Below are 24,663 nucleotides of genomic sequence, written 5' to 3' on the forward strand. Positions count from 1 at the left end.
GACATGCACTCTGTAGGTCATCACACACCCTGCATCACCCTCACTATCTTAACCACTGCTGTGATGGTTCTAGCTTGTGCCTCCACAATGACCTTGTATATCTGCTGGGCTGAGATGACTGGTACACTAACCTCAGGGGAAGGGTGGTAACCATGTTTCCAGTGAGCACTATTACCACTCCAAGCCCCCCACCCCCATCCCACCCCCGCATGGATCTCTCTGCCTAAGGGTGCTACGGACAAATTCTGATACCTGTCTCCTGTGAGCCAGTATGCTTCTCTGATTGATAGTGTCCCCATTAACCTGTCCTCCCTGTGACGCGTAGGTAATCTGGGTATCTACAGGAATAGAGGCTGTGTCTTTGGTCTGTACTGGGGATGCAGCAGTCACATTATCTGTGTCCAGTACATACTCTGTACTCCCTGACTGTTAGTTCATCCCTTCCATCATTATCAAAAACTACAGATCCTCCAAAATCAAGTGGCTGCAGTCCCACCTTACCAGTGCCAGATAAAATTTCACTTGTGAATACACCAAAACACAAAATATCCAGTGTAAGCATGACCCAGCAGCAGAAGTACACATGCAACTGAGATTTACAGATGTAAGCATGATAACAAGCAGTACTTTATTTGCATAACTTTACAGCTGCAGTGGTGCAGCAGTTAGCGTTGTCACCTCACAGTAAGAGGTTCTCCGGTTTGATTCTTGGCTGGAGTGCCTTCTGTGCGGAGTCTGCATGTCCTCCCTGCGGTACTGAGTTTTAAAGACATGCAGGTAGGTGCGTGGGTGTGTATGCATGTGTCTTCTGTGAAGGTTGGGCACCGGGCTGGCACCTCGACATTGTAAAAACACCACTGCCAATCAATCTGCGGACCGGTGATCCACTGTGGTGACCCCTAACCGGGAAATGCCAAAACACATTGCTTTACTTTATTTGCATAACTTGTACAGATGACTGCGGATGTACCTGTACACTGTAAGTCAGACAGCTTTAATAATTTTGACAGTGACTAAGGGTTGCAGAGGACTTACAGGTATTCTTACATAGAAACAGTTCTACATAACTGGGGAATCTCCAGTAGAATGTATCGGAGACCTCTCCAGATCTTTCCCAACATCCAGCACTGCACTGTGGGACTTTGTAGAGGTGTCACGACCTCTGAAGGAAGCCATGAACTCCTCTCTCTCCATGAGATGTGGTGCAACCATGGCCCCACCCCCACCCACTGTTCTACATTCCCATGTCATGAGTTGTGTTCGTTTTTAGGCAGCATGTATAATGACACTGGCCTCATGGCACACCATTTCATAACTGTGGTTGTGGCCACCAACTGATTTAACATGTGTCGCAATATCATCTAAGGCATGGCCCTGGTATGCTTGGCCAGCCTCTTCTAGACTAAACAGTTGTCACTCATGGAAACGGAGTGCCTGGAGTAGCACCTCATTCTGTACACTGAAGAGTGTCCACTTATGGGTAGATATTTCAGCACAAGTCTCAAAGTAAGCAGTGTGCTTCGGCTTTGCCTGCTTTTTTAATCATTCCTTTATAGACATGGAAAAAAAGTTGTATTAACAACCTATACCTGGGTGGCACTGCCAAATCCATACACCCCTACCCCACCACTGGCCAGACAGCATATTGTTTAACAGTATATTGTTCATGTGCCTGAGACTCATCTATCTGTAGACACACTCCTTAATTAAAGTCAGGCACATAAGTTTACTGAGGAAATGTCTCCCCAAAAGCATTACCCGTACCATTTCTTGTAAGCAAGATGACATAACTATTTATCTGAAGATTAAAAATACTTTTGTTACTGTCATATGTGTAGTGTATGAAGCAATCAAGTATGAGCTGATGTCTCACATTAGGCTTAACAATCTTTCAACTGAACAAGTGCTCCACCCTTGCAATCCCCCATTCAGTACAAATTTCAAACATACTTACAAGTTCAATAGCAGTGAAAAACAGATGCAGTTCAAAGACAAATTGTAAAAGCAGAGCATAGTTTTGTTTTATCAAATATTCAGTTATTCAACTTTCTCAACTTCCAAACATTGCTGCTTTACATTTTCTTTTGTAGTACAATGAAAATATCTGCTTGCCATCATGCTTACATCATGCAGATTCACCTGGCTGGACACAATGATTATGCTAATTAGGGTTAAACTTATTATTGTTTCTGAATCGCTCAGTCTGCATGAAGAGCACATCTGCTAACCACTGTGCTCAAGTTTCCTTGATGCTGGGCACATGCTTGGATCACCGCGGGCAGCACTGAGCATGCACAGCCCAGGTCATGTTTCTAAGGGATCTGTAATTTGAAATCTAACCATCTGTAAATGGAGTCACTGTAGTGCCTGATTTCTTAACAACATACACAGGGATACAGGACTGCCATGTTTCACACTTTAGAGTGCCACTGTGAACCATAACAATGTAGTACCTATATTACCTGAGCCCACAATATGTTGAGCAAATGAAGTACCCATTAATACCAGTCAATGTGTGGTAGATGAGACTCATGAGACCTGATATGGGCACCAATTTTCTGCCATTTTTCACTGAGATTCTCCGAGGTGAGACATTATGTCTGGAGAAGGAGAAGAAGAAAGTAGTGCTCCTTTTAGAGTGAAGAGGTGATGTATGAAGCAGTCAAAATTATTTCTCTATCTACTCAATAAGGATCACAGCTGGGGGCTCCTGTAGGAGAGATATTAAGGGGCATCAGTATAAGACTGAAGACTAAAGCATGAAGTAGTTAACCCAGACTGTTACCTGTGCCATGGGGATTCCACACACAGGAGGACAGTGCCATCACCAATACAGTAATATGAGGTACTGCAACCTTGACATCCTCAACTGACTGGAGGATAAAGTTAAACAGCAGTCACCACCTAGGTAATGTAAGCAGAACATAAGCTAGATATCCCTATAACCTGCCATTGCATGCCATCCACAAATATTGCACAGTGCTTTCTTTATTTCTATAGCCTCTAGAGATATTGAACTGAAAAGGCAACTGCACAGGAGGAGCTTGAAAAGTCTAAGAGAGTGATGGGGTGAATGTAAAGCTTTTAACGTTAACAGTACTGGAGATACATGTTCAAACTGCATACCTTTCATGAATCACTGCCACTTCTGTGATAACTGGCACAGGTTAAAGGTAGCAGTTTGACTGTTGATTGTTATTAGTGTTTGTTATTTGTCAAGCTATATACTTGGACAACTGAGACAAAATAATAAAACTGTGTCCTTACTTTGTGAGGATGCTAGTGGATTCAAGTCCTTACCCCCCCCCCCCAATTTGTGTTATTATACTGCTTCAGTTGAGCTTTCTGAGTCATTATACTGCCTTTATTTATTTTATTTATTCTTTTTTGACTGGGTTAGTCCCAGTAAGTTACTGGCCTCTTTTCAGGAGAGATTTGAGGTGGCATTTATACTACCGGGGGAAATCTGCCTTGGACATTGAGTATCTCCCCCCCCCCCCCTTTTCAATAGGTACAGTGGTATCTTTTACTTACCCCTGAGCTGCCATCAACTAGAGCAGGTTGGACCTGTAATATCTCATCCAAAGGATAACACACTCAGGAGTGCAGCACCCCCCCCCCACCCCACGCTTCAATCTATCTACTTGGTGCAGTAATAGAACCTACAGTCTTCTGCACCAAAGGAGAGTGTGTTACCTGTTGCACCACTGACACTACCTAAAGCAACAGATGTGTGAAATATGTATGACCAACAATTTTGGGTGTGTGGACATCTGTGTCATGGACAATCTTTGTCAATAAATGTTTCCTTCGCTTATAAGCTGTGAGTGAAAAGTATGTCAGGGCATCATTTTTTTCTTGAGTATTTACATTTGTCTCAAATGTTATTACATCATCTTGGATGACAGAACCCATTAGTCTGTGCAAGCAGCTCATCACATTAATTACTTACCTTTTGTAACACAGGTGTTGATAGTGGTAAGGTCAGATCCCCCCTCACCTGTGTATACTAACAGTGATTTGAAGCTGGGAGGTGTGCTTGCTGTTAATTCATCTATATTAGGGGTAACATCATCATAGGACAAGTACGTATCAGCTGCATGCATTCACTGTATTTGAATTTCTCCCTCCACCCTTTTGTCACTATCCTTTCTATTATATGCATGTATTTGTTTAACTATTTAGTTTCTCTCCATTTATTTTACTATTATATGCAGCATCATGACTTACACCCATACCTTTGGCAAGGCCTGTCAGACCCCCACAGGTGACAGCAGGACTGCCACTACCACCAGACATACCCAGCACGTCTGCTCCCGGTCTGCCACAGTCACCCTCACACCTTCTGTCCTACCTACAACACCTGCTTCAGGTACCATGCACAGCATGCTGGAACTGTTGTGCCACCAGAAGCACTGGGCGATGGAGGTAACACCTTTGTCAATCATCGTCAGCTTGCAGACATTGTGGGGAATATTATCAACAGGAAGTTGGATGCCCAAATCAGACAGATGGAAAACCTCCTCTGGCAACCCAGTGTGTTGCAATGTCCAGCACTGACTTCACCCTCTGAGACATGGCCCATTGGTGGCAGTATCCAGGATGGAAAATAATTTCCCACTGGATTGCAACTGGCAGAGACAGCAGATGCAGATTCCCTTCCTATCTCCCCATCCTGGTGTTCTCATCCCTTTTGTGTCCATGCCTAGTTGTGTCGGTTGTTCAATGTTCCCCTCAGCATTGTCTATCCTCTGTTTGCCTGATGTCTCCTTTTCCATTGTGTCCCCCCTTCTCGCTGTGTTACTCCACAATCCTGTCAGTCATGTATGTCTTCAACTTCTACCTAACCTAACCCTCTTACCTACCTCTTGTGTCCTGTACGTCCTTCCCCAACTTACCATTTCTGTACGCATGAAAAATGGGCCCCCTTTCCCACAAAATAAAATCTACCCCACCTTCCCAACCTGCCTCATTCCTTAGCTGCTCAGCTTTTGTTCTACCCACTTCACACATGCCCACCTAGGGCTTTCAAATCACTTATCTTTTGTGATCATGCAGTGCACTGTGGGTCATGACGGGCAATGCCTCCACCTATGAACAAACAAGAACTGGCACTGCTCATTGTATAAAAAAGAGCTGGGCTGCCATGTTCCATATTTCCAGCTACTAAGAACTACTACTATCATGGACTACTTATATTAGCTTTGGCCTACACAGTGCTTAATACATGAGATAATGTCAATGAGTGGGAGTTTGCACATACAACATAGTTTGCAATTATCAGGATTTGAGTAGGTTCCCCTTGCAAAGTATTACCATTTCAGCTAAGACTGTGGATGATAGATTAGTCCCCAAAGCTGGGTCCTGATGAGTCATTGTTGGCTCTCTTATTCTTTCATTCTGCAATTGTGTAACAACCAAATGCTGCGGTTTCCCTGACAAATTTTGTCTCACTGCTTCTGGAGCTCAACCGGTAAATGAAATGTTTTGAACACTATAAGTGAGGAGGAAGACCCCTCAGTGTTTGTATGATTTTGGTCTCTGTTTTTCATTCCTTCTGCAAGTGTGTCACAGCCAACTGCTGTGTGTTTCCCTGGCAGGTTTTGTTTCATTGCTTCTTTTTCTTTACCTGTAAATTAAGTGCTTTACACACTCTAAGTGAGACAAAAGTTGTCAGGGAAACACACAACAGTTGTATGTGACGCATTTGCAGACTAAAACAAAAACAGAGACAAAAGGCATTCAGCATTGAACCAAAGTAAAGGATAACATTTACAAAGGCTAAAAAAAGGTACAAGTACAAAAAAAATAAAGCTAAGTGATCTACTCACACTCTCTGCAAGCTAATCTACTCATAAAAACTGTTTTGCTAAGTATTTCACTTTCTTACATTTTCATTTCTGTTTAGCAATATATTTATTGTGTTATCCATTATCCTTTCACTGTATAAATCCTTAGTTCTGCATACTTCCTGGTGATTGACATGAAAAGTAATGTAAGTGTACTCCAAATATTAATTGTCAGTACAATGTACAATGATCTCTACTGCTGGGATGTGGTAAAACACAGCTAATCTTCATACATTTCTACACAGTCACAGGCCATCCTTGAGCTTCAAAAACACTGTGGATGCGATTGCAGCCAATCGTCTTTTTATCGTGCCCCTTGCTACTTTATATATAAATATATATATATATATATATATATATATATATATATATATATATACACACACACACATATACACACACATACACCACCTCTGAGATGGCACAACAGCTGGGAAAGGGCAAATTTCCACCTCCCACTGTACCCAATCTCACATGAAGTAATGCTAGCACATTGCGATCATCTGACTATTCAATGGCTTAGGTCGACATACAAATTGTTCAGTATCCTCAACATTCAACTAAGTACAGTGTTCCCATGTGTATACACACATACACACACACACACACACACACACACACACACACACACACACACACATGTATCTCACAGCATGTCTACATCAACACCAATCTCCTTTTGTCCTGACAAAAATGATTAAATGTTCAGAGAGACAGTGATGACAGTATACTATTGTAACCTCCTCCAAATAATTTACGCATGACTACATTTCTTCATATCGTGTCTTCAATAAAAGACATTCCTATATTATTTATGAATACAGTAACAACATTATAATATAAATCTTTGGCAGCTAGGCTGCCGCTGTGCCACCTGCTGGGCAGTGGAGATGATGAGTTGAAGCACAAGTTGTGGTTGAGTTTAACAGCAATTCTGAAACACAATGGATTACTGCTTAACTTCAGGAATCATGTTTATCTGTTAAATTAATCCTTTTTATAGTGCTGTATGGCTCATTTGCTTTCATTTGCTGCTATGCAAACTCAACCATTAGTTTTATGCTAACGTTTACCTACATTTTAAGTCAGCATTTGTGGCAATCATGCAGATAAGACTGCCAGAAAGTTACTACAACTGTCACTTCCCTCACCCTAACCCTAATATTCACTTCTCATTTCCTAACTCTAAAATCCCCCACCCACTCACTAACCTAAAATATAACTCACATTCCCTCTTTATGGATTCTGCACTTACCTTGCTTAAACTCGAATAATGCGTCCAGGTGAAATGTGACAGCTGTTTGCCTGAACTCATATTTGAGTGTGGGTGGCATCCTGTACGAGTTACAAGACACACAAGTCCCTGGCTTCGAGACAGTCATCTTCAAATGTTTGGGACTCCATTACTTTTAGAAGAATCTTAATCATATATATATATATATATATATATATATATATATATATAGACATAGATATATAGATAAAGATATATATATATATATATATATATATATATATATATATGTGTGTGTGTGTGTGTGTATATATATATATATATATATATATATATATATATATATATATATATATATTACATACGTGCCTACAATAGATGCAGGAATACTAGTAACTCGCAGTATATCTGCTTGCTGCCACTTGCTCAAAACAGCAGGTGCTACAGGTCCCATAGTCGTGATCTCCTGTTTCTACATAGGCCTCCCAACACCTGATCCAATAAAATGTATATCCCTACCAGAATCTACCTCCCACCCAGTTCCCAACCCAACTCCTTGGTCCCTTACCTCAAATTTCCACTCCCCTTTCCTAATCCTAAAGTCCCCGATCACTCCCTAAACTTAAAACTCCAACGCCCTCCTTCCAAAGCCTAAATTTCCTGATCATTCTCTAACCCTAAAACTCCCTTCCCTGCTCCTTAAACCTAAAACTCCAACACCTTTCCCTAAACCCAAGTTTCTGAAATACTCCCTAACCCTAAAATACCCCTCCGGCTCATATTAGAGTTTAAGCATGAAGAGTGCTCACTTCCCACAGCTGCTTGCCAAAACTCATATTCAAGCAGAAGCCAAGCCAAGCTACATGGCAGTCAAGCCCCTAGCTTCAAGACAGTGGTTTTGAAACATGTGGGACACAAGTGCCTGTAGTTAACTCATTATATATTATATTTTATGTATTATGTAGTGTGCATTATATAACATCGGTAATTACATTTCACATTAGCCCAATGTGCATCATTCTTATTAGTCAACCTCATGTTCATCTACCTGATCATCCTTTCAAGTTACCAAAGACAACCAAGTAATTTTCCTGACTGCTCACTCAAAACTGCAGACATCACTATCTGCATATCCTGCCACAAATGTGCTTCAGTAATTAGTTAATGGATGAGATTAAATCTGAATAGGGAGATCAAGACCTTCAGTAATATCATATTTTAACATTCACTGGTATTTTTGAGTCAAAGTAGCAAACTCTAAAATGCAAAGTCTAAATGAGCTTCTCTTCTTTTAGTTCTGCAGGAGAAAATACAAGATGACATATAAGCAGAACCAGACTATATTGCTTTATGTTGTACATCCACAGCTTCAAGCCGAACACCTTCAAAGCACCTGTTTAACTGCTGTTTATCACTGAAAAATAAAGATTACTTAAGCCAAAGGATATTAGGATTTCCCATTGATGTTTTTCTGTATGAATACATCTGCATCTAAGTTAATATACATATGTTTAAATTAAAAAACATGGAAGCAACTGTTTCAGACTCTGGCATTGTCAAAACAATTCTCAGAGTACAGGGCATCAGCTAATTATTAATATAATGAACATACTCAGATTTAATAACAATACGAAAACTAATTAGTGATAAGAATATGCACACTTTTTTTAGCTTACCTCCACTCGGCCATCATAATAAGATAACTTTGACTTTGTAAGCACAAAAAGCCTCTCCTTGTAATTTAAAGGGGAGGTCCGTTTCTTCTGCTGAGATCTTTTAATTAATATCTCCTCTAGTATAATATCTGAATTCATGTCAGCATCTGTTTCACTTTTTCTCCTGCCATTGAACGCGAAATCTTTCAGTCTGCAACAGAAGCAAAAGCTCTGCATTACGTTATGACACAAAGCATGTAAAATATATCTTCAGAAACAAAATGTGAAAAAACATAATGTAATGCTCGCTGATGTGCCTTGGAGCACCAGAAGCATCATGTTGGCTGCAAGTTACTCAGTGTTACAAAACTCTGAAGATGCCATTCAGCTTCTCTAGTGTGACCCTACTGATGCATATTTCTATAGGCAGTAGCCATATGCTGTACACTTGAATATATACAGCAGTTTTACTGCAGGGGCACCACTGTGAATGAAGTGTTTTTCTTTTCTGTGTTCCCTGAAGAGGTCAATCACCAGCCACCATGTCCGAGAAAGTACAGTTGTGTACACCTACCATAAATGTAGATGTTCGAGTGTCTTCACTGTTGCAGTCATGACTGTAGGGTTCTCCCCTGCCGGCAGGCAGTCCCCGGTCGGCCAGAATCCCAAAGTCTGGGTCCGGCGTCAGCTGTTCAACCATGCTCCCTGATGTCAGAGCGCCAGGAGTTTAAAGCTGACAGCCGATGCCATCTTCTCCAGTTTTTCTTGCCCCAGATGTCAGGAGTCCCAAAATGAGAAAAGTCACATATCCTTTGCAAATACACCTCAGAAGAATGGTGAAAAAAGGAACCACACAAAAGTAAAAATAAGAGGGGACAGGAGGGAGGGAAACCCAGACTGCAACAGTGAAGACACTCGAACATCTACATTTATGGTAGGTGTACACAAGTGTACTATGTTCATCGTGTTTCACTGTTGCAGTCATGACTGTAGGGTAGAATCCCAAAGCTGAAAGAAAGGGAGGTGGTCATAAAGAAGAAGGGGCGGCTAAAAGGCCCTGCAAGACTGCAGAGGCAAAGCCTGCCCTAGACTTAGAGTAGAGAGGTAGATTGTAGTGCTTAGAAAAAGTATGCACTGAACTCCAAGTTGCAGCTTCCAAAATGTCTTTGGTAGGAACCCTGAGGAAGGCTGCAGAAGTGGCAGCAGCTCTGGTGGAATGAGTCCGTATACTCCCTGGGATTTGCTTTCCATGGTGTGAATAACAAAATCTGATTCCATGAGCAATCCATTTAGAAATCGTCTGTTTTGAAATGGCTTTACCTTGGGAACTTGAAGCATAAGAAACAAACAATTGTTCTGATTTTCTGATGTCCTTGGTTCTGTCCAGGTAAAAACGTAGTTGTCTGTGTACATCCAAGGAATGTAAGACCCTTTCCCCTTTATTTTGAGGAGTGGGGAAAAAAGTTGGCAAGTGGATAGTTTGATTTAAAGCCACTTTGGAAACCACCTTAGGCATGAAGGTAGGATTAGTCCTCAAAGACACCCTGTCTTGATGAAAAATAATATAAGGTTCCACAGCCATAAGAGCTTGTAACTCTGAAACTCTCTTGGCAGAGGTTAGGGCTAAGAGAATGGCTGCCTTCCAAGATAAAAACTTGATGTCAGAAGAGGCAGCAGGCTCAAAAGGAGGCAAGGTTAGTTTTTCCAAAACATAGTTGAGATTCCAAGCAGGAATGGGAGGAGATCTAGGAGGTCTTAAGTTCTTAGCTCCTCTGAGAAACTGTCTCATGAGCTGGTGGGAATAGATTGGAGGGTCTGTATTATAATGAGCAGAAATAGCAGAGGCATGTATCTTAATGGAAGAGAAAGAGAGACCCTTATGTAAGAGATCTGTCAAGTAAAGTAAAATTAAAGGAATGTTCGGAAAAAGTGGATCAGAATCCTGAGCCTGCATCCAGGAACAAAATCTTTTCCATTTTCCTGCATAAGATTTTCTAGTGCTAGGACGTCTGGCTTCTAAAATGACATCCATAACCTGCTTGGGTAGGAAAGAAGAAATCAAAGGCCCTGGATTAACCAGGCCGCCAGGCTGAGAGTTCTGACATGAGAGTGTAGAACCTGACCCTGATGTTGGGACAGAAGGTTCGGAGTCTGAGGTAAAACCCAAGGGGGCTCCAGACATAGGTTTTTTAGAGTTGGGTACCAAAACTGTCGAGGCCAATTTGGGGCCAGCAAGATTATCATCTTGGGCTTGTCCTGTTTTATCTTTAATAATACCCATGGAAGAAGAGGAAGAGGCGGAAAGGCATATCCCGAGAGGTTCCTCCAACTGAATGATAGAGCATCCACTTTCCAAGCTTCTTTGTGAAAAGTCCTGGTGCAAAAATTCTGTAGTTGTTAATTGAGATGGGATGCAAAGAGGTCTATGTGAGGACATCCCCAGATTGCTGTTATCATCCTGAATATTTTGGTGTCCAGCATCCACTCGTGTGGATCCAAAAGGTTTCTGCTCAGACTGTCTGCCAGGAAGTTTTGCTTCCCTGGTAGAAACTGAGCTTGAAGGTCCATATTGCAAGCTAGAGCTGTGTTCCATAGATCCATGGCTAGTCTGCAAAGGGGGTAGGAATGAGATCCCCCTTGCTTGTTTATGTACCACATAACTGTGGTGTTGTCTGTCCGTATTAGTAGTTGTCCTGGTTGTAGAAGATTCCTGAAGGCCATTAGAGCTTTCTGAACGGCTAACATTTCCTTTAAATTGATATGCAGGTGCTTCTGATCCTTTGTCCAAAGGCCCTGCAGACAGCTGCCCTGAAAATGGGCTCCCCAAGCATAATCCGAGGCATCCGTGGTTAGAATCTGAGTGGCAAGAGTCAGACAGAAGGGTTTCCCTTTGTTTAGAGTACATGTCCTGGACCACCAAAGGAATTCCTTTTGAAGACAAGGCAGGACGGAGATCAGTATGTCTAAACTGTGGCAATGCTGAGACCATACACTTTTTAGGTACCACTGTATTTTCCTCATGTGTAGTCTTGCATATGGTACGAGAAGGATGCAGGAGGCCATGTAACCCAAAGCCTGCAGGAATCTCCTTGCAGATAGCTGAGTTAAAGTTGCCAAGGTTTTGAAAGTTGAAGCCAGCTGTAATTGTTTTTCAGATGTCAGAAATGCCATCTGGGTTGTGGTGTTTAGAAGAGCACCCAGAAAAGTTATCTGTTGTGAGGGTGTCAAATTTGACTTTTTTATGTTTACAGAGAATCCCAGGAACTTGAGGAGGTTCTGTACAAATTCTAGATGCTGGTCCTTGCTGTCTGCCTGAATTAGACAATCGTCCAGATAAGGGTAAATTTGAATTCCCTTGAGTCTGCAGTAAGCTACTACTGGAGCCAGGCATTTGGTGAAGACCCTGGGCGCAGTAGACAATCCAAAGGGCAGCGCAGAGAATTGAAAGTGCCTCGATCCGGCCTTGAACCTGAGGTATTTTCTGCATTCCTGCCTGATGGGAATGTGTAAATATGCCTCCTTTAAATCCAAAGTTACCATCCATGCATCTTTGGACAGCATTGGAAGTAGCTGCTGTAGAGTAAGCATCTTGAATTTTGGAATCTCTAGAAAGGTGTTCAAGACTGACAGATCCAGAATGGGTCTCCATGAGTTTTGCTTCCTGGGGACTAGAAAGAGCCTTGAGTAAAAACCTTGTCCCATCTCTGAAAGTGGAACCAGTTCTATGGCTTTCATAGCCAAAACAGCTTCCACCTAGTTTAAGGCCTCTGTCCATTGATGTTTTGGAAGGTCTGGCCATCCGCTTGGCCTTGGCAGGGTATGAAAATGGAATTTGTAACCTCTTGAAACCACATCCAGAACCCACTTGTCTTGGGTTATATGAGTCCAATTTTGATAAAAAAAAGAGAGTTTTCCTCCAAGAGGGGCTTCCAGGCAAGAAGTTCTTGCAGCCCAACAGAGGGAGTCATTGAGTTTGTTTCCTATGAGTTTGTGACCTGTCCTCTCCTCCCCTAGGGGTGGAAGCAGTCCAATGTCTTGGTCTATAAGAAGCTTGTGTTTGAGGCCTTCCTCTGGAGCATCTATATCTACCCCTCTGAGGCCTGTCTGAAGTGGGAAAGGACCAATTTTTAGAAGGCCAATTCCTGCTAAATCTTGGTGGCTGTACTTGTAAGAAATCTTTAACTGTTTGCATGGATTTCGCCTTATCCTCCTTCTTTTTAATCACCTCTTCAACTTTTGATCCAAACAAAACATTATGCTGAACAGGAGCATCCAATAATTTAGCTTTTACTTGTTCTGGCAAATTTTGTTCCTTTAGCCATGCATGCCTTCTAATGACTGTGCCGGAGGTAGCAGCCCTACAAGAAGCCTCCAAGGCATCAAATCCACAGTGTAAACCATGCTTCCCAACTTGTTCAGTGGCATGCAATAAGTCATGTAATTCCTTATCATCTGCACAGGCAGAAATGGAAGTAAGCTTTTGTTTTAAAACAGACAAGAGAAATTGCTGGTATTTCAGCATATGAAACTGACAGTTTAAAGCCCTAATGGATAAAGTAGCAGAAGTGTACACTTTTTTGCCCCATCTTTCTAAAGATCTAGAATCCTTTTCAGTGGGAATGGGATTTTTGGCAGAAGCGGCCTTAACTCCCTTAGGACCCTGAGAAATGGTTTCAGGGTCAGCAGAGGGGTTCTTGTACAAAAACTGATGGGAATCAGGAACCCTGTAATATCTATCAGGCTTAACAGGAGCAGGAGGAAAAGAGTCAGGGGTTAAGTTAGCCTCCGAAAAAGCATCATCCACAATATCCAAAATAGGAGGAATAGCCAGGGGTCTATGTTGGGGGAGAAGAAGAAAATCCCTTAGTCTTTTCTTAGATTCCAAATACTCCTGTCCTTCCCAGTGGAAATGTTCCCTCATTTCATGCAAAGTTTCCCCAAAAGAGAAATCCTCACGGGGAGAAGCTGAAGGAATGGATTCCTCAGCATCAGAATCCTCATAAGGAGGAAAGAATATTCCTGGTCAGAAGAAGAAACTGAAGAAACAGAAGCCTGATCAGAGGAATCATAATAAACATCCTGCCTTGGCCTTTTATCTGGAGGGGGATATGAACCCCTAATCATAGTAAGTAAATCCTCCGCCATCTTGAGTAACTGTTTCTGTGACTTGGGAGCCAGTTCAGAAGAGGCCTGTGTTGCAGTCTTTGATTTAGAAGGAGTCTTTGCCTTTATTAGAAGCTGAGTAGACCTGAAAACCCCTTCGGAAGCCGGTACCTGCACAGCGGCTCTGGAACCATCCAAAGGAGCATTGTCCGAAGGTCCTGCAATAGAAATATTCAAGATAAAGCACCTACCGAAGTAATGAAAAGCAAAATCGTACCTTCGTTTAATTGTACGTTGATTGAATCTAGCACAAAACCGACAACTAGCTACGTCATGGTCAGGGCCTAAGCAAGGAATACAGTAAGAATGAAAATCCTTATGAGGTATTTGCTTCCCACATGAAATACAATTATTAACTTTTTCTGACATCGGACTGGAGCAAGAAAAGTTTCCCCAACGGGGTACTTAGCTTTGAGTGGAGAAGAAAGTCTTCGGACTGAAGTTTATCAGAAAAAATCATCAGGAGTCAGCCGACCGGCACTTGCGAACTGCTATCACCGCACGGCAAGAAAGACTGGAGAAGATGGCATCGGCTGTCAGCTTTGTACTCCTGGCGCTCTGACGTCAGGGAGCATGGTTGAACAGCCGCCGCCGGACCCAGACTTTGGGATTCTGGCCGACCGAGGACTGCCTGCCGGCAGGGGAGAACCCTACAGTCTTGAATGCAACAGTGAAACATGATGAACATTTCTGCCTCGGTCTTCTGCTCTGACCTCTCCCTAGCATCAGTCTGACTTGTCCCATCAGGCCAGGAATAAGTAGTGATAAATTCAGTGGATGTGTGTGTAAGGCTGTAAGTACAGAGAAATGTTGAAAAAATCTCTCCAGTTACACTTTTGAAGCTGCTTGGGCATTCACTGGTCTATCACACAAGTGAAGGTAGGAAAGTGTCTTCATTTATTGAAAACTCTAAAAACAACAGTTGGTTTGTTGTCAAGTTCTATGCTTTGATGTTACAGTGGTAACAACGGACAGGGGAGAAGGGAGTCTGGGAACCATAACCAGCCAGGCTAGCTATGCACTGTGTGGCAACTAAATAAATTGTTGCTGGTCGGTATGGAGTTTCTGGAAATGACCTGGATTGCTTTAAAGAAAGTAGTTGTTAAATCATTTTTGTAGCAGTTTCAGAAGAAAAGAAAAACAGAAATGAAAGGAATTTACTAAATTTGTAGAATTTCAAAAACAATATGGCAAAACTTTCTATTTTTGAGCTACAGCGGCTGGTTTGCTTATACTGTTTCTCACTTCTGTTTTTGTTTGGAAACCAGATAATTTTTTGCCTGGTGGAACACAGACAAGACATTTGGTACCCCACAAATACAAAGACCTATTCTTAATAGCACTTTTGTTTAAACCTTGAAACTGGCTTACGATGAGATATGTAAGTAATGAAATATGATCTGCTACATGTTGGGACTGAAATTATGTGCCAGTCTTTTCTGAGGACAAGTAAATAGCAGGATCTGGGATGGCACTGGAAAATATAATGCATTTCTGTTCTTTTCTCTTTAATTTGCCTATGTGAAGTGAACAGTGTTCATTTATTTTTTATGGAAACAGACCAGTTCTCTCCTACTGTAACACTGATGAATCTAGGCTTCTTGAGAAAGGGATCTAGACTGATTGTTTTCCTGCCTTCTTGTATCTGTTGTATGACAGTAATGTTTCCAAGCCAAAGTTCATTTAGTGTACTATTTTAACTCTGTTGTATTTTTTGTGGGTCGGTATGTGATATGACCACATAGCCCCCTCATTGTGCACTGTATGCCTACTCCCAACTGCAATATCAATCACTCTTGTTCTGTTCAACCCCAATGAACTCAAGAGTTTCCAACTTTCCCATACTGCATTGGCAAGGTGAAAGGCACTGACCAAGGAACAGACAGAGAGGGAGGTCAGCCAGACAGCAGCCACACTTGTCAGGTGGCACTGGAATTTCTGCAGCTTACGGTCCACCCTGTACATGCTGATATAATATCTGCAGACTAAAGTAAGCAGTGATGCATGGTTTCATGAAAGAAAGTACACACACTGAGCATGCTCTCTCAGTCTGGAAGTCAGTTCTAGCCTCAAGCTCCCAAAGGGCTAGGGTAAGTGATCCATCACCACCACCAGTACATCATTCCCTTGTCCTTCCCCCTAGGAAAGGAGAGCATGTATAACGTTGTCATTCATTTCCCAATCCCCTAGCAGCTCTAGCAAATCTCCAAGTTGCTAACTAAATTCAGGTCATGTATCACAGCTGAGGTTTTATCTACCTATGCCAATGGAACTGATAACTGTCTGTTCGGTTAGATGTCCCTATATGACTGAATAACACAATGCCCAGCAAGTCATCAGACAGAGATTAAATCTTTGCAGTGTCTGTTATTTAAAACTCATTTCATGTTGATTTCATTAAGTGCTGTCCACCAACAATTACAAATTACACTTTGTACTTCTAAATATGGATCTCTGCACTAATAAAATAATTAGTTTTATAATAGACATACTGTGTCCAAAATGCATCTGCATTCAGCAGCGATAATTAAATAATCAAGCGTTTACCCTTATATGGCAAGTACCTACAAATGAGTATATAACAAGTAGGATGTCAGAATGTTTACCACAACAAACTGCATATCTGCATGTGTTTATGGGGAGGGGGGTCTTACTTGACAGAAGTCAATGTTTCTTTTCTGAGTTTTAAATTTATCTTAAGCCATTTATCTCTCTGAAACAACAGCAGCCCAGCTAACTTGAAATAGACGAGGGAAATTTGGGGAATACAGTTTTCTCCTTATCAAATAACAACATCTGGCTAGCAAAATAATAAAGTACTAAGCAAATCCTTTAAAAATAAATACCAGATAAGCAATTATTGGAACTAAGTCCTGCTTCTATAAAAGTAAATGTGTATATAGACAGGTAGCTGCAGGAGGAAAAACTGAGAAAGGTACAAAAATGCAAAATATCTGGAAAAAAACAGTTCAGCAATGAAAGCGAACAGTCAGGTATTAAAAAATATAAAACAACAAGCTTTCACACAGTTTCATCATGTTAATTAACTGCATGACAGGGATATCATTATATGTAATGAAAGGTATAACACATGTTTGGGATTTGCTAAAAAGAGGCTTTGCAGGTTTCAAAACAAGTGGGAATACCAATCCGGTTGGGGAATGGTTGATTTGCGGGATGCTAAGTAGGAAAGTGGTGGGAATGCATGTGAGAAGGGACATGTAGTACTGGTGTCTGATGAGAGAGTGTGTAAAACTTTGGTGTCAGTGTATGGGTAACACTGACTAGAGAATGACTCGAAGGTCTCTGCTGTGTTAAAAACTGCAAAGAAGTTTTGTCGAGTTCATATTGGAATCAGCTTTCTGGATTAACTTGCTAGGCTTTCTTTTCTGCCAACAATTTCTTTGGGTTACTGACATGGACTAGCCAAGCATTATAGTAGGCTGACATGGCTGCCTTGATTTTTATTTTGCACAGCCTTTTAACATGAAGTTACAGCTCAAATGTAGCACTGCTCAATGATTTTATACTGGTGGCACAGACCATCTATCAATCTCATTTATGCTTTTGTTTGAGCTATTAATTAGCTTAAGATTACTCCTTTTATTCCATTTGCAATTAAAGCGTAGATTTTTTGAATATTACACAGTATATTGGTTTAAGTAATACTTTTTTTCTCTCAAATATCTTTTTATTGAATATTTTTCACTCATAAATGCAAAAAGAAGGATCAACAGAACACAACATAGGAAACCGTTGATGTTACACATTTGCTTGACATGGGCATGTTATTAAACTAGGCATAAACATGCTGTACCAAATAAAATCAGATCTGCTAAGTTTACAATAATAAATTACCATGAAGTTATGCTTATGTTATGGCTTAGTCAGGATATTGTTCTAAGACAACAATTCGCTTGTACATTATGGTAACAAATGAGAGTATAACTTGAAACATAACACCAACCTAAATGAAATACAAAAAATCTACACTACTATGCCAGATATACATATCTACAAAAATGTCACCTTAGTTAATGGAATTAATACTTAACTAAAACGTGTGTTTACTATCCATATGTATTTCTGTTTTGCCATTTATGATAGAATATCAATTAAAGCTTTGCAATAGTTCTGGTAATATGCTTGGTTCTTTTGAATTTTTGTGTAAAGTTTCTTAGCCAATATATGCTTTTTTGCCATGTTCTTGTATTCTGACCAAGATAATTTGGATCTGTCCATCCAGTTTTTAGCTATGTAAAATTTTAATAGGGTGCATAATGTTTGTAATGTGTTTGTTGAGACTATTATTTTTGAAATTATGTAGTATCGCTGTCTCTCATGACAAAGTAAATTTCGAATAGCCTGTTTTTTTCCAAGAGGAATCTCAGTGAGTACACAGTTCATAAACTGTTTTACAACTCCAGAAGATGTGGAGGATATCAGCTTCTTTATTAGGACAAAAAGGAAGAATAAGATGACTTAGATGGGTTAAATTTGTTAAGGTGTATGGTATGCACTGTTAAAGATCATAATCTGGGTGTAAATTAGCTTCTTAAATGGTGTCAATTTCATAGTATTTCCAATGGCTAATTCCTTCTGGTTGTCTGTCATATTACTACATTTTCCTTCCCAATACTTTGAGAATAGAATTGTATTTTGAAATTTAACTATTAATTTATATGTATCTGAGAGCATTTTCTTTTTGTACAAAAGTAATTTTTGAATTTGTTGTGCTAATTTGATATATTGCTCAATTACATTGATATCCTTGGTTATATTGTTAACTAAGTATAGGATTTGTTTAATTATCACATATTTATTGCTTGCTCTAAGTTTTTGATATTTTACATTGAAATGTTCTGTAATTTGTAGAAGTCCCATACTGTATAATTTTTTATTAATGGGTTTAACATAGAGTTTGCTAGTTTTATATCAGGGTTGTTATGTATTGGTTGTAGAAGAATAATTGTATCCTTTAGATTTATTGATATTAGTAACTGCTTGAAAATTTCACATTTATTGATTAAAACTGGGTGAATTCATATTGTCTTAAGAGTTTCTTGATTTAAGAAGGGAATCGTTTTTGGATTAACTTTAGATGTCATAATATTTTGGTGAAATAATTTAATCCATAATGGGTACCATTCACAGTGATGCCAACCTGGAAACTGTGAAAAAAGGGAGTCCGGCCTCCAAAATACGGGAGGATAAGGGAGGATTTTTGACAGTTTTAAGGGATGCAAATAGTCGGTAAAATAGCTACGAGATACACAAATCTATGTTAAAAAGTGCACTGTCAACCATTCCATACTGCCCCTATCATGTACAACTGCAACTATCCGTTATGTTTATTGCTTACCCTTGAAAACTGGAAGAACAAAATGTGATATGTTGATGTTTGCAGCAATCAAACTTTATCATTATAAACAGCATAAACATATTTACAGCTGACAACAAAGTCACTAATAATGAGTCAATGTCACTGATAACTATATACATTAATTTTCTTTCTCTGACATGTTGTGCACTGTCTTAACGTTACTGTTTGCCATCTGATGAAACAGTAGTACTTGAGGCTCCTTCCAGTGATTTAACCGTTGCCTGTTTTGCCTGTCGCAAAAACTTGTCAGTGAAAGGTGTTGAATAGCAGTGTTGGTCTTCATGGTATTTGTTGGTCTTGGCAATCAGTATCGACTGCAAGAATCTTGGCCCCATGTTAGGCCTGAAATCAGTTTGGTTTCGATGGACCTGACTGAAGATTCTTTCAGAGTCAGCATTGATATGTGGTATCACCAGAATCCCTTTCATCACATGTGAAAGGAGATCGTATTTTGGCTTGTTCTGAGTATCTTGTAGCTGGCCCATAAGATGCCACTGCACATCTGCTCTCTCAGCTTTCTGAACACTGCCTGGCAATGATCTGTCACACTGATACAGCAAAAACTGTTGTTGTAACTTATCAAGTTGTTTGCCACCTTCAGGAAGCAGACATGGAAATCGCTTTACAAAGTACAGCAGAGAAGCAAACCTCAAGCTGTCTGATGTTCTTAGTTCAATGTCCACCACTTCAGCATGTTTCAGAAGAGGATCCTGAAGTGGCATCTTGTCGACAATATATTTGCTTGCAGTCTCCATGAAACGTCTTACACTTTTGTAGAAGGCAAGTTTGTCTCTGTCATCCAACAAACCTTGTTTAGCAATCAGTGATCTGACTGCACCACCACAAACCAAGTCTTCATTGTCCTTCTGAATGGACCGATCACTAAATGCCAGATATACATGTTGCTTCAACTATTGCTGATGGCTTGATGAAACGAACTGCTAATGATTCGAGAAGAGACAGCAGTATTCTTCTCAGTTTATGAATTAATGGGCTCTATTCCTGTAGTTTCACATTGACATTGTCGAAATCTGGTAACACGTTGTCAAGGAACAAGCAATACAGCTTCGTCTGTGGTGATATCAGAAGTCGCCTTATACATTGTGGTCTACCTTCACTGGCTGTATGGCTTCCAGAAGTACTATTAGTACTGTTTTCTTGTTTTGATGTTGTGCAATCAGAAGACTTCATCACAGCAACAGGAGACTGCAGTTTCGTTGAAGGTGCTGATACTGTCTTAGCAGGTTTTTGCGGTTCTTTATGGTCCACCTGTTTTGCCGGTACTCCAGAATCATGCTGTTTTTCTTTACTAACCATCTTTGCAGTGACACTCTGACCAGCTTTGCCAAGACTGTTACTGATGACTGTACACCGTTTTTTGGCAGATATATTTTCAGGAGTTTTTACAGTGTCTGTGACTGCCTTGCGTTTCACTGAACTTGTGACTGTAGGTGCCTTGACCCGGGACTTGAAGTATTCTGTAAGTGGCTCCCACTGCTCAAGTATGCATCTAAGACACAATCCCAATGACAGCCAACGAGTGCTGACATACTTCAGGATCTTTCTTACTTCAACATTACATAAAGCCTGAAACTTTTGCAATTCTTGCTGTCGCTTACTGCTCTTGTCTAGAAAGTAATAAATGTCAATGATGAGTTCATCAGCTGAAACCGGAAGTTCCTTTGAAGCTTTCTCTGCTGCTATGTGCAGAAGATGGCACGGGCATCCACTGAAATACTCAGCAAGAAAAGAACACTGTCAGGGTAAGGTATCACCTCCCAAAAAAAGCACAAATCCAAAATCAGAAGAGGATGATACTCCACAACAAACGAAGCAAAACCAGATGAATGAAAAGACAAGTCCTTTATTCGAATAAGTAAGCGCTTTCACGTTGCTTGGAACGCTTCATCAGACTTCATCAAACCATAACATTTAAATCAACTTATATATAAGTAAAACACCAATGAAAAACACATTAGCAAGTCACATGTAAGTTACAAAAATACATCATTTCCTTTCCATAAAAATTATATAAATATATCATAAAGATCTCATGTTAATAAATGAATAGTAGAAGTAAAATATTAAAACATACTAAAACACATATTGCATAGTGAGACTTATTACTACTGTTTAATGTTTCAAAGGTTTATCTAATAAAAATGGTCTCAATGAAAATTTATCATTGAGACCATGACCTTTATTCGCAGATAGCTTAATAATCCATTTTGCCTCAGCTTTTTCTGTCTTATTGCCAATATTACCAAGTCTTTCAGTCTCTGTTAACTGTCCTATTACTAAAAATCTAAAGGCATGTGTGGTGTCATTTTGTAGTACATGCTTGGCTAGGGCATTCCCTTCATTCTCTCTATGTATAGCATACAAATGCTCTTGTATCCTTTCTCTTAAGGTTCTATTAGTCTTTCCTATATAGAAACAATAACATTTTATGCAGGATGCTAAATAAATCACATTTCTTGACTTACAATCAGTGTATTCATTAAACTCATATTTAACACCAGTATCTGGATGTATAAAAACATTAGATTTCATTACATATATACACTGGTTGCAAGAGCGACATGCAAATGTAACCTTTCTCTCAGAGGAGATCTTATTCTTAGGCACTCTCTCATAACAAAGCATACGTTTTAAAGATTTAGTATTCTTATAGCTAAAGGATGGTTTTTCACCCACTAAGCCTTTTATACCATCATCTAACTGTAAAATGTTCCAATGTCTCTTAATAATGTTGACAATAGAAGTATTATTATTAGTAAAGGGTATCACTAGTCTCCTCTTATCATTATTCCTCACTACAGGTCTCTCATCTATGCTGCCTTGATTTTTAATAAAAGGACGTCCTAGATGTGTACGTTCAAAAGTGTCCAATGAATGCATATCTCTATTGCAATAGCCTCTATGCCTAAAATCACTTTCTATAGTTTTTAATGCATCAGAGAAAACCAAATCATCACTAGTTATATTAGAAAAACGTTTCACTTGATTACTCACAATGTTTCTGTGTATATGGGGGGGGGTGCATGCTACTTCTGTGAAGAATAGCATTCTTCCTACATACCTTCCTAAATACTTCTGTTTCTAGAGTATTGTCTTTTTTCCTCAATGTCACATCTAAAAAATCAATTGAATTTTGTGAATACATTTCAGTCAACCTAAGAAATGTGGTAGTTCCATTGATATATAGAACAAACTCTTTTAGGAGCTTTAGTGTACTAAATACTAAATCTTTAAATTTTAATGAATACGCTGATTGTAAGTCAAGAAATGTGATTTATTTAGCATCCTGCATAAAATGTTATTGTTTCTATATAGGAAAGACTAATAGAACCTTAAGAGAAAGGATACGAGAGCATTTGTATGCTATACATAGAGAGAATGAAGGGAATGCCCTAGCCAAGCATGTACTACAAAATGACACCACACATGCCTTTAGATTTTTAGTAATAGGACAGTTAACAGAGACTGAAAGACTTGGTAATATTGGCAATAAGACAGAAAAAGCTGAGGCAAAATGGATTATTAAGCTATCTGCGAATAAAGGTCATGGTCTCAATGATAAATTTTCATTGAGACCATTTTTATTAGATAAACCTTTGAAACATTAAACAGTAGTAATAAGTCTCACTATGCAATATGTGTTTTAGTATGTTTTAATATTTTACTTCTACTATTCATTTATTAACATGAGATCTTTATGATATATTTATATAATTTTTATGGAAAGGAAATGATGTATTTTTGTAACTTACATGTGACTTGCTAATGTGTTTTTCATTGGTGTTTTACTTATATACAAGTTGATTTAAATTTTATGGTTTGTTGAAGTCTGATGAAGCGTTCCAAGCAACGTGAAAGCGCTTACTTATTCGAATAAAGGACTTGTCTTTTCATTCATCTGGTTTTGCTTCGTTTGTTGTGAGTATCATCCTCTTCTGATTTTGGATCCACTGAAATACACTGATGGATGTTTTTTGTTAACATAAGCAATAACACCATGCTGTTTTCCAGACATTACTGCAGCATTATCGGAACCCAGTGACAAACAGTTGGTCCACAACAGGCCATTCTGTGTCAAATTGTCATCGAACAGCTTGAAAATGTTCTCACCTGTTGCACTTTCACTGCAAACCGGCACGGACAGAAGTGATGTAACTATCAAGCCATTTGAATATGCATGTCTTACAACAACTGGAAATAACTTGTTGGCTCCATAGTCATTACTACCATCAGTCGCTATGCTGAAAAAAGAAGACTTAATCGTCTTAACTACTGCATCTGCACTGTCATCTGCCATGAAGTTTATCAGACTTGTAGCCTTGGTATGAGCACAGCGATTTTAGAATCAGGACACATTCGCCTCAATAATGGTCCAAAATGGTCAGCAAAGGATACCTGCAAATTGTGCTCTACTATTGCTGAAGCCAGTAGAGCCTCTGCTCTTATCACCTGGAGGTCATCATTTCCGTAATATGAAGTAATTGACTTTGTTTCGCCTCTTAATTTCGCCGATGTCATGTGCTTGATGGTTGCCGTGTGCTGCTTGATATCATTTTGACCGCCGTGGCCAATAGATATGTCAATAGAGTATATGGTGCAGAAAGCGTGCTCGTCACTTTTAGACTACTTTGTAATGAAATCAAAGATTTTACCATACTCATCTTTATATTTCTGCATCCATTTCTTACACTTTTTATAAATTTTATCACTATTTGTTGCCATATTTACTAAATGGTAAACATTTCAACCGCCCAAGTGAAGTCTCGTGCACCATGTGATTTGAATAAAAGTGACATGCACATTCAAATGGCTTGATAGTTACATCACTTCTGTCCGTGCCGGTTTGCAGTGAAAGTGCAACAGGTGAGAACATTTTCAAGCTGCTCGCTGACAATTTGACACAGAATGGCCTTATTTGTTGCCATATTTACTAAATGGTAAACATTTCAACCGCGCAAGTGAAGTCTCTTGCACCACGTGATTTGAATAAAAGTGACTATAGACTGGAAACGGGAGTTTACTGCTAGCAACCGGGAGGCCGTATTTTAGGTCTAAAAACAGGAGCCTCCCGGCGGATACTGGAGGGTTGGCATATCTGCATTCATTACCTAATGGGTCATAGTTTGCTATTTGCATAATGCGACTAGCACTATTTCATGGTACAATTTAAAATCTGGAAGGCTTAGACCTACTTTTTCTTTTGGAAGTATTAGTTTATCATAACTAATTCTTGCACTTTTTGGGTACCATATGAATTTTGCTAGTCAAACTTTTATTTTATTAAAAAAGGTAGCTGGAATTTTCATAAAAGTGGCATTCAGCTGGTATAAAATCTTAGGCAATATGTTCATTTTGACA

At 39.7% G+C, this 24,663-nt stretch overlaps 1 protein-coding gene across 4 annotated transcripts in view; it reads right to left on the reverse strand.

Moving 5' to 3' along the window:
• Positions 1–24,663, reverse strand: part of TEC (tec protein tyrosine kinase) — a 1,312,802-nt gene that overhangs the window by 990,319 nt on the left and 297,820 nt on the right. For all 4 annotated transcript variants that reach the window (XM_044061419.1, XM_044061418.1, XM_044061417.1 and 1 more), the window contains exon 2: positions 8,760–8,949. In XM_044061419.1, the coding sequence (XP_043917354.1) occupies positions 8,760–8,897 (138 nt within the window). In that variant the 5' untranslated portion in view covers positions 8,898–8,949. The remainder of the gene's footprint in view (positions 1–8,759; positions 8,950–24,663) is intronic.

Source organism: Protopterus annectens, chromosome 2.part0 (assembly GCF_019279795.1).
Source record: "Protopterus annectens isolate FY-2018-M chromosome 2.part0, PAN1.0, whole genome shotgun sequence".
Taxonomy (NCBI): domain Eukaryota; kingdom Metazoa; phylum Chordata; order Ceratodontiformes; family Protopteridae; genus Protopterus; species Protopterus annectens.